Genomic DNA, 11,737 nt, shown 5'->3' on the forward strand with positions numbered 1-11,737 from the left:
CCTTCGCAGAGTGGCCGACCGAAGAGGAGTGAAACCGAGAGCCCACCCAGGACTGCGGCGTGCCGCGCAGCGAAGGAGCTGGTGCACGCAGGCAGTGAGCGCAGGTCCTCTCGGCCTCTCGGCGCGCCCTGCAGCCGCACTCCATGCTCCGGCCGCGTCCGGGCCACTCGCCCCGTCGCTGACGGCGCCCGCCGCCCCGGGCAGCACCCATGCACGGCGCGCTCCGAGAGTCGTAGGCTGCAGCTGCGCCGCGGCTCCGGGTCCGGCGGGGGCGCCGCGGCCGTGGGGGGCGTCAATGGATCGCCATTCCAGCTACATCTTCATCTGGCTGCAGCTCGAACTCTGCGCCATGGCCGTGCTGCTCACCAAAGGTGGGTGCCCACCGGTCAGCCTGGGCGCGGGCTCCCTGCGGAGGGGAGCACGGGGTCCCGGGGCGGCCGCCGCCTCGGGCCTTTGAAGCCAACTGCCAAGGCTTTGTTGGCGGCGGGCGAGGCTTCCTCCCGCGCTGGAGCCCGCAGGTCGCGACAAGTTGCCTGTTCTTAGAAGTCGCGGCGGTGGCTTCGCGGCCGCCCCCTCGGGTGTCCAGGGCCCGGCGCGTGTAGGTGGCGTCAGACCTCAGGGCAAGTGGTTGTCAAAATGTTTGTGTAAGTCTGTCTGTAGTGAACTTCTGAAAGTTGGCGGCCGGGGATCAGGGTTGTAGTGCGGGCTCGGACCGCGCCTCCCTCCCCACCGCAGGGCGGGGGCGTCCCGGAGGAACCGCAGACCCCTTCCCCCAGCTGCGCAGCTCCTGAGTGTGTGTGTTTCCGTCCGTCCGTGTGTCCATCCGTATATCTGTGTACCGCTGTCTGTGAGTACATCTCTATTTGAGTATCTTTCGGTGCCCGAGTGTCTCTGTCCGACTTGCCTCTGTTGTGTCTCTGTGTTTGAGTGTGTCTGAATTTGAGTGTGCCTCTGTGAATGTGTTTCTCTGTTGTGAGTGTCTCTGTTTTTGAATCTATCTCTATATTTTGAGTATATCAGTGTATTTAAATGTGTCTGTGAATTTGAATGTGTCTCTGCCGGTGTCTCTTTTGTGTCTGTGTTAGAGTATATCTCTGTATTCGTCTGTCTCTGTATTTGAATGTGCTTCTGTCCTTGAGTTTCTTTGTGTGTCTCTGAGTGTCTTTATGAGCTAGTGAATGTGTGTGCCTCCCTGAGTGTGTAGGTGTCCCGGGTCTGTGTTCATTGTGCATGAGTATGTGCTGTGTTGCTTCACAGTGGCCGGGAGGAGTAGGCGCTGTCAGCGGTCTCATTTCCCACTCACCTCGTATTTTACAAACACTCAAGAAAAAAAAAGGCAGTGGTCAGTTTCTTTTTTCCCCCGCGTGCAGGCTTTCGCCTTTTATGTTGAAATAACCCAAACTCCCTCTAGATTTCAAGGTTCCTCCACCTACCCTGCCATGAACTCTACCTACTGTTCAGTGAACAGAAATTTTTTTAAGATAGGAAGCGTTATTTAGCTTTTGCACCCCCCACTTTTCTCTAATTGCCATGTATCAGGCATGAGGTTAAAGGATAAGCTAGCCCAGCAAGGATGATGTGCTACAGTATTTATTTATTTTGGAAGGAAGGGTGTAATTAACCCTAAATAACAGCCCTCGCAGCCTGCAGAGGGGAGCGTCCTGGCCCTATCAAAGGCTAGCAGAACTGGGAGGGACTGAGGCTGACATGAAGTCACAGATACCGAAACTATGTGCCTGATAATGATATAATTAGGGGATCAGAGATTTCTGCCTGCTGCGGACTTCAAAAGCTTTAAAAGAAGCCAGCAGTCTCTCCTGTAGCCATCTTGACTAAAGCAGACATTTTTGTTTAATCACTACATACAGTAACAAGAAAGGGGGGAAAACAGAAGAGCATTGTTCACTGTTTCAAAATACCAGTCCCCTTTCTGGCCTTTTGCATGCCACAGGAAGAAACTTTATGAAACGACAGGAATATAGTTTTAATACAGTAATACAGAAGTTCATTCAACTTGCTCAAATGTGGCTCCAATTAAAAAAAAAAAGTTGTTAGAACTTTCCTAGTTACCTGTCAAAATTTTATTAGACTATTTTAGGTCATTGAAAATATAGTATGTTAAATAGGCTCTCATAAACATTTAAGCAGCATTTTACTTGTATTCAGTTTTCTTTTTCTGCACTAGGTCTGAGGTGAACCAGATCAAAGTTGACTTAATCTGTTTTTATTCTACTCTATATATGGAATTTGTCAGACTAGGGACATGTAGTCATCACATGAGACTGGTGAGCTTTATGTGAAAAATCAAATAAACTGAAGAGAAGAAAACCTCTGCAAAGCAGGGTCCTAACTTGAAGGTCTCATTGGAGAAGAGACTTGGGCCCAGACCTAGGACAGGGAGCGCAGATTTAGGATAGGAGTGAGACCTCCAGCTTGGACAGTTACACTCAGGGCTGCCAAAGACCTGTGTTTTGTTGGCTGGTCTTTTTAGAACCCAAGCATTAGCAGCCTCTGGTGAAAACTGAGCATACCATACAGTGGCTTGGAATTTGGACAGATAATTAAATGAGGCACCTTACTCAGGCATTCATGTAGAGGAGGTGGAGGAAGAAAGGTGAGGGTGGGAAGAGGTATTCAATTTCAGAGCGGAGGTCTCAGTTCACTAGACAGAACTTCAGGCTGGGAAGCTGGGAAGAAGTGTGTGCATTAGTTCAACTTAACGTTAGCTTTAGCTGTGCCATGTGACAATGACCGGAGTCCACCGGGTCAGATATCATATTAGCGATTACTCCGAGACCCAGATTATTTAACGAAAAATTGATGTTAAAAGCCTCAGATCTTGCATTGCCGCAAAATGTTAACAGTGACGTGCAACTCACAAAATAAGTTTTATAAAGGAAACTTTTAATCACTTCCTGTAGAAAAATTTGAGGTTTCCTTAAGGATTTTTCATTCAACCAGCAGAGGATTTTCAGTTTCAGCGTTTCCCCTTTTAGATCCCATGTTGAATTACATGTAAAACTGGGGAGTCAGGGGGACGGAGGAGTTAGCCTTGCAGTTTTACACCCTCCCCTCCGCCCCCAGTTTTATGACTTTCCATTTGGGCTGAAAGAAATTGACTTTGGCAAGCAAACCACTAATTGTAAACTGCCTAGTTCCTGTTTTACAATATACTGACTAAAAGCTCCTCTGCATGAAAAGATCTTTATAGGCAAAGTTTGCCTTTTCTAGAGAGGTTGCAAATAGCTGCCCAGTTTCATAGTTTTAAAACCTCCTGACTGGAGCAATTTCTAGATTGTTGTGTTTCTAGTTAATAACTTTATAAGGTGTTAGCTAAAGCTCTTAAATCTTGGCACAGCCCTTCGAGGTAGTAAACAATTCAGTAGTTCCGATCAAATATTTATACTGACAAAATCAAAAAGCCGAGCATTTTTATGTTGTATGGTCATATAGGATTAAACTGAATAAATAACGTAATTTGCCTTATGGTAGGAGAAATTATTGTGATTATTATTTTCTTTCGAAAATAAAAATATTATTTTTAATTACGCACTAATTTATCAGAAACCTAAATCGAACTTTGATTCTCTGCTATTAGGATTAATACATTTCTAAAATTATATTTAACTGGATTGACATTTCAACACTGATTTGCACAAAGGGCTTTTCCAGTCTACATGGCCTGCTGTTCAGCCGAGTGTTCTAAAAGTTAGTGCCTTTGAGCTTGGGGTTTAGGGATTGCTTAAGCAGATGCTTTATCTGGTCTCTGAAGTAGTTTGACGCAATTTCTCATTGTTTTCAGGTGAAATCAGATGCTACTGTGACGCTGCCCACTGCGTAGCAACTGGCTATATGTGTAAATCTGAGCTGAGCGCTTGCTTCTCTAGACTTCTGGATCCTCAGAACACAAATTCTCCACTCACCCATGGCTGCCTGGACTCTCTGGCAAGCACAGCAGACATCTGCCAAGCCAAACAGGCACAAAACCACTCTGGCACCACCATGCCCACTTTGGAATGCTGTCATGAAGATATGTGCAATTACAGAGGGCTGCATGATGTACTCTCTCTTCCCAAGGGGGAGGCCTCAGGTAGGTGGAAGCCCTTTCTAACCCAAATGCTTGCCTGATCTATAGGCTAGTGACAGACGTGACTTTGTATGTCTGCTATTGATTTTGTTGTTAATGTAATTAGAGACACCAGGCTGGATGCGAAGATGCATCTCTATTGAGTAGCTTTTACGTCTGCCTGAGCATTAGATATCTGTCTGTGTAATAGGTTTTGCCTGGTTTTTCAACATTTAGAAAATATTAAATGACCATTACTACTTAGTAATGACGGTCAGTAAACAAACGTTTTTGTAAGCTTTTTTGCAACATTTATTTTCTTAAGTGTAAGCTTTTTAATGGGGTGCCTTGTTTAAAATGGGGAGGTAATCACGAATGTCCGTAGGAGGGCTTAGCATAGATTGATCATTTTGCTCCTGCTCCTTTAGGACAAGGGAACCGGTATCAGCACGACAGTAGCAGAAACCTCATCACCAAAGTGCAGGAGCTGACTTCTTCCAAAGAGTTGTGGTTCCGGGCCGCCGTGATTGCCGTTCCCATCGCCGGAGGGCTGATTTTAGTGTTGCTTATTATGTTGGCCTTGAGGATGCTTCGAAGTGAAAACAAGAGACTGCAGGACCAGCGGCAGCAGATGCTCTCCCGTTTGCACTACAGCTTTCACGGACACCATTCCAAAAAGGGGCAGGTTGCAAAATTGGACTTGGAATGCATGGTGCCAGTGAGTGGGCATGAGAACTGCTGTCTGACCTGTGACAAAATGAGACAAGCAGACCTCAGCAACGACAAGATCCTCTCGCTTGTTCACTGGGGCATGTATAGTGGGCACGGGAAGCTGGAATTCGTATGACCTCGTCTTATCTGAACCGAGCTTCTTGGATGCTTGAAGGCCTTTGAGTTCTGCTGGACAGGAGCACTTTATCTGAAGAAAAACAAACTCATGTGATCATCTTTGAGAGACAAAATGACCTCTGCAAACAGAATCTTGGATGTTTCTTCTGAAGGATTATTTGCACAGACTTACATACAGTCAAATGTATTATTTGCTTTGAAATTATAAAAAGCAAAGAGAAGACTATGTACACACACTGTTACCAGGGTGATTTGCATCTGAGGGAGCTGGAATGAGTACCTAAATAAACCAAAATGTGCTCTATGTAAGCTCCTACATCTTGATTTATTGTAAAGATTTAAATATATATATATATTTTGTCTGAAATTTAGCAGTGTCTTGTCATAAATTAAAAACTAAGTGGGAAGTAAGAAACTACATGTTAATTATACACATGAAGATCTGTTGCTCATAGTAGGATCTAACTATAGGTTTTGGCCTGATTTTTTCTTTTCTTTCTTTTTTTTTTTTTTTTTAAAAAAACAAGACCAAGATCTTGTTTATTCTTACATGCTCATGTATAATTTTTTTACAGCATGTAGAATTTCTAAATGTACTGCCCATCCTTCAGTGTCTTACCCACATTTTTTGTTCGGACCATTTTGGTTTTTAGCTTTCATCTAAGAGAAATCTTAAGCGTATTTATACCAGGTCAGATATCGATCAGTTTCTGAAGTTGCCTTAACAAAAGTACTGTTATTTATCAATTTGATCCAGTTGCTCTGGAATACTTTTTTAAATGTGTCTACCTCCAACCAGTAAAAAAACCCCTACTAAACGAAACTTTTTTTTGTTGTTAAAGTTAGTCACTGTCTTCTACTATTTACTCTGTCTCAAACCAAGTTAGCTACACTTTACTGTACCATGCTCCCAGTTTTCACAACTTCCTTCAACACAGTGTTCTATTAACATTATATTTTACTTTTTACTTCTCAATTTTTAGAAGGTTTATAATTGTGAACATTATATATTAACAGATTTAAATAACACAATGCTACTAGTTTACCTCCCCCAAATGATCCTTTTATTAACATAACCAAATAGAACATTGACTTTAGCCACTAACCCGTTCCCATTCCTGTAAAACCTTGTCTGCAACTCTGCCCAGCCTGAATTTAAACCCATGCCACATTTGTGTACTTTTCCCTCCAGAATGGGTCTTTTATTATCTTAAATATGACAATAATTTGTCATATAGGGTTTTTTCCCTTCATTCTTTTGTATATTTGAAACTTTAGCTTAAAAATTAACCTCTAGCCTGCATATATGAGTATGAAGTTTTCTTTTATGAGTGTTAAAGGATTTTGAAAAAAAGATTTTCTGCAATTTTTTATAAGAATAATTTGGATCCCTTAGATGCAGTAGCCCAATTCATGGAAGAAATGGAATTGAAAGGACTAGTTTGAAAATGAATACCTAGATTATTTAATAATCAAAAGGCCACTGCCCCAAACAAATTAGGCTATGGAATAAATACACATTTTAATAAATGACAGCATTTGTTTTGTGCTTTTTGAGATTGACAGTTCGTGCATGCATGACTTACAATTTATATAAGGTGTTAAGTTTTATGCGTGTTAGTTTTTGATGGAGCTAAAGGATTGTTGTACCTCACTATCCAAACCTATCTAGAGAAGAGAATTGATTAAAATGCCGTTGGTGAAATTTCCACTCCTCCCCTCTGCTTTCTAGCTCTAAATCAGATAGGGTAGTTTTGCCATTTAGGATCGAAAGACTTCTTGTTTCTTACACCTTTTCATGTACAGCATCATGCAAGCTCAGTTATTCTTTAAATAGCCAGCCTTTGTATCAGTTCTGTATGGTTAATTTTCTGCTTGCCCTGCTGTCATTCTCTATTCACCTCATTTCTTTCAAGTACCAGTTAACTAAGAACTTAGCAATTTATTAGGAAATAAAGCAATGAAAAATATAAATTCACATGCTTTGAAGCACTTTGAAATCAGTAAACCCCATGCTCCAGGATAGGCCTGGATCCAGGCTAGAGCTAAAATCATAGAAATTTGATGGAAGATGAATGCAAAGTGTCCACTTGGTTCTGTGTTTTGCTGACCTGCATCTTGTTCTTCCCACTGTAAATTCATAAGGCTGTTTACATCTCCCTGTTGATGGGATGGGGGCACTACGCCCATGCTTTCTCTGTCAAACTGAGTTCTGGGGCTCAAGTTCGAGCCACTTAATAGACTGGCTTGACTCTTTTGCTAATAAATCCTCTTTTAATATCCTCTTATTCATTTAGTGTTTGCACATGTCCTTGCCACAAGTCTTAAAGTCAGATCTACGCATAACTTGGCCTTTCAATGAAAATATTGCGTGCTTCTCTACTTTGATTTTTACGAAGAACTAAATATGGATTCTTTAGCTTTCCTATGAGAGTGTGGAAGTTGCCAAGAGCAGAGATAAAGGACCTTTCATGAAATAACTACTTACCTGATTCAGTGATGTAAGAATGGTAATGACTGATTTACTTGTTTTTCCCTCATAGTGATGTTTACTGTTACTTTCAGGTGTCAGTGCAAGTCCTGGTTAACCAGGAACAGCTCTTGTTTACTACAAGACATAAAGCTTCCCCCGCCCCAAAGTAATTTTCCCTTCTAAGTGGAAATTTGCCCAAACCAGAGACAAATGGGACCAAATTTGCCACATTTCTGTATCTACGCCCCTTACATTCTACCTCTTTTGAAAAAAATTGATCTATACATGGTTCTGTCTTTTATGATATTTCCCCCCTTATTTTGAATGGCTCAGAGGCTTCCTAGAAATTGACTGGTGTGTCTCTAATTTCTGCTGAACTGATTTTATTAAAAACACTGCACCATAGGGGGTTCAACCTTCTAAAATACCAAACATGTCTGCTTTAGAAAATCACAAAGCTCTCCTCTGAAGAGCTCGTAAATCTGGTTTCAATATGGGTTGATTATAGGCTAAAAGCTTGAAAGCAGTGGGATCTAGTATCATGAGTCTGGGACTAGCCTTTTAGGGGCTGGATGGCTTTTTTTCCTTATCTCTAATTGGTCCTCTTCTCTGTCTCATCCTAAATAACTTTAAACCTCCAAAAGTTACACAGTATGAGGCTGAACTCATACAGAGTAGCGGTCAAGGTCACTTCGAAGACTCAGCCTGGGTTCAGATGCTGCCTTTGTCCCTACAAGCTATGTGAACTTGGACAAGTGACAAGCTCTTTGAAACTCAGTTTTGTTACCTATAAAATGGGGGCAAGGATAATACTTTATGAGATTATTGGAGGAGATATAGTAGCCATTTCTATTAATATACACAAGAGTCTTGGGTAAAGTGGAGTGGCCTAACATGCCTCAAAATTTAAGAACTTAATGCCTGTCACTTACGCAGTGGATATTTTTACTTTTTCATATTTCAGATCTTTGTATATTTAAGATTTGCAGGCCCTTCAGTCACCTGCAGACCGTATTTTGTATTTTTATTTTCTTTTTACTGCATTTAGCCTCATATCTACCAATTATGTTGGTTTGTAATTATTTCCTTTTGGAATAATCCACATGGCTACTGATAAGAACATTTTAATTTTATATACCTTTTTGTTTTTGTTTTTGGTTTGTTTTTTGTTTTTTGGCATATTGAAGTTCTCTCAAGAGTTTCAGCTGCTCTGGATGGTTATTCTATTGAGAAAACCAAAAGCCAATTTAAGTGACAGATAATGTTTCAAACCTGCTTGAATAGTTTGTGTCTGATTGATGCATGCCAAACAAGTACTATGGTTTTGGAGACTGTGAGTTTTGCTGGAGAGGGGGTTAGCTAATGAAAAATCCATTTAATTTCCCTGGACAAAGTTAAGTTAGTTAGTTACTCTGTGGATCACAGTTGTAATGGAAAAAAATTACCGCTCCAGAAACCAACTCATTCCCCTTCCCTCTACCCAATTCATTCTGTCACTCACACTCATTCTGCTGACTTAAAAAGGCAGATTGCTGATCTGAGAATTTGTGAGCCAGTGAAATAATGAAATTAAATGCTCTTTCAAATTTCTACACCTCTTTATTTGGGGTATAGTTTTAGACTCTAAACACATCCTTGCTAATTTGCTAACGCTACACCATTCTGCAGCGCAGTGGTGAAATTCACGTGCCCTTGTCTGCCATCCCATAAATTCGGAAATAGAATTGGGAAGGTGGCAAGCTGAGTTTAACCAGATAGGGGTATAATTCTTGTATCAAGGCAGCAATTTTCCAATGGATCTGCTTTGGGGAGTTTCAAAGTAGTTATTACTAAGGGAGGCCTACCAGCCATATTTCTACAAACTTTCCCCATTCTCTGAATACAAAAAACAGTAACCGGAAAGGCATTGGCGAGCCATCTTTGGAGATAACTTTGGGTAAGCAGTTAGATAATACCTCGAGGCATTTGTCATTCCTCAAGACTTTTCAGGGATTCATTCTATCTGGTGGCTAGTGGCCAGATGGCCTCTCAGGGGCTATTTCAAATTGTGTTTAGCTTCCTAAATCTTGTAGATTAAATTGATGTAGGACTAAACCTGAGTAGAACCCTGGAAAGATGAGTGAGTAATTATTGCATGCCACACGTATACATATATACCATGCTAGCTCAATGGTCTTTGTCATCCTGGAATAATTTTACAGTTAACAATTTTCAAGGCAGTGTGTAAGTAGATGATGGAATTTGTGAGAAGTCAGCAATTTGTTTTTAGACATGTGAGGACTAAGTTACTTGTGACGAATTAATAAAGTCAGAGGCTGTTGTGTAAATTCACTCTGAAAGATCTCACATTACAAACCTAATGGAACAAAAATTGTTTTAGCAGTTAAAACCAAGAGAAATACAGAAAGCTCTTTATCCCTGGTCTCTTCTCCTTGGAATTTCCCTAGGGAACTGATGAGGACAGTGGAAAAACACCACACTTTGAAAAGCAGTTTCTTACTTTTCAAGTGTTGGAAGTCCAGTCCACTTTGAAGCATTTTTTACTAAAGTTACTGGAGGTGATTTTGATAGCATAGACTTTAATTCACAGTTGCCTTGGTAAATGGGGTATTTATCACCTGGCTTTAGGGATTAAACTGTGAACTCCCAGTGGGGGTGGGGTGACAGGGGCTAGGATCAATAACCTTTGAATGTTTCCATAATCTACCCAAAGGAGAGACTGAGATAAAGGAGAGCTTAAAGTCTCTCTCTCTCTCTTTTTTTTTTAATTAAGAAATACCTTTTAATTTAAGTAAATAAAGCTCAAAAGGTGGTATTGTCATTGGTGGCTGGATTAAAGCCTCTTGCCATCAGATATCTGAATTCAAATTGTCAGTGAATAAACAAAAAGGCCTCTCTTTAGTTTCTCTACCCTAAACTATTGTTTTACGGATTTATAATTTTTTTGTATGAGAGGCCTAAAGGAAAACAAATTGCTTGTGAATGTTGCTACGGAGAAACAATTCAAATGCGTCTGAAAATTAATGAAGTATTGCTAAGGTCAAATGGCTCAGCCCACCTTTTAAATTTTGGGCAATCTCCAAGCTAATTTAAGGATACTAATTCTCACCAAGAAGTACATCATCATTCCCCATTAAGCTTAAGAGTTGTACTTTCATTTTCATGTTGTAAAATATCCAAAGTTTTCATGAAACATTATTTTTCTAAGGAGGTAAGAACAAGCCACTGAGAGTTTTATTGGTCCAAAAGGTGAAGAACCTGGACTCAGCAGGCTGATTTAGCTTCTCGTCTTCAATAGCTTGTCCCAGCCACACCAAACAACTCCGGCAAATTCTTTTCTTTTAAAATGAAACCCTGACCAGATTCTACAATTAAATCAACAAATACTTTGCCGCATCTTTCGTTCAAGGACACAGCAGAAGTTATAAATTACCTTCTCTCCCAAACACTTAGCATCTTTATTTGAAGATTGCTTTTTACTTCAAAACTGCAAATGCCTCCTATGCATCTGTTTACAGTTTTGTATGTGTTCCTTTTGTTATTATACAGTGCTATCAAGAAAATTACTTATGCATAGATAACTTTAAGGAGCCAAAGGTAAGTTTTTTAAAGTGTGTGTGTGTGTGTGTGTGTGTGTGTGTATGTGTGTGAATGTTTGTGTGTGTGTGTGTGTCTGTAGGGGGAGATAATCACTCATGCCTTTCCAATCCTTATATTTTTTCTAATTTCCCACATGCCTTTTATTTATTTAGAAATATTTTTATACATATATTTTATACATATATTTCTATTTTCTATATGTGTGTGTATGTTTGTGTGTGTGTGTGTGTCTGTAGGGGGAGATAATCACTCATGCCTTTCCAATCCTTATATTTTTTCTAATTTCCCACATGCCTTTTATTTATTTAGAAATATTTTTATACATATATTTTATACATATATTTCTATTTTCTATGAGCCCTGGCTCAAACTAATGTCAACCTGCTTCCAGTAGTGTTTGTTAAAAATATGGATAAAGTGTGGAAAAGAGAAATCCCACTTCTTTAAAAGCACCACAGCTGTAGACATTTGGAAAGGCAGACTTCTTCGCTGGAAGTAGAAAAAAGGTATTCTCTCTGCAAAACCTGATGTAGCAGTGATCATGCTTGATTCAAAGCTCCATCTCCTTTGGGATTCTTTGCATCTGGCCACCGATTTCACAGGCTGACAAAGCGCAGAGGTGGTGCTGCTTTAGGAGGCTGTCAGAAGGGGGATTGTGTGTCCATCCGGAATCGCTAAATGTCAAGGGTCATTTCCCCGGCCTGACACTTGATTGTGAGGCAGGTTAAGAGGTAAATCTTTCAAGGGGT

General features: G+C 40.7%; 1 protein-coding gene across 1 annotated transcript; it reads left to right on the forward strand.

The window, feature by feature from the left end:
- Positions 1-6: 6 nt before the first annotated feature.
- BAMBI (BMP and activin membrane bound inhibitor) lies at positions 7-6,448 on the forward strand. Its single transcript, XM_006924170.3, has 3 exons — positions 7-371; positions 3,803-4,090; positions 4,495-6,448. The coding sequence occupies exons 1-3, from the start codon at positions 296-298 to the stop codon at positions 4,911-4,913; spliced, it is 783 nt and encodes a 260-aa protein (XP_006924232.1). The 5' UTR covers positions 7-295; the 3' UTR covers positions 4,914-6,448.
- Positions 6,449-11,737: the final 5,289 nt, after the last annotated feature.

Source organism: Pteropus alecto, unplaced genomic scaffold (genome assembly GCF_000325575.1).
Source record: "Pteropus alecto unplaced genomic scaffold, ASM32557v1 scaffold269, whole genome shotgun sequence".
Lineage (NCBI taxonomy): Eukaryota > Metazoa > Chordata > Mammalia > Chiroptera > Pteropodidae > Pteropus > Pteropus alecto.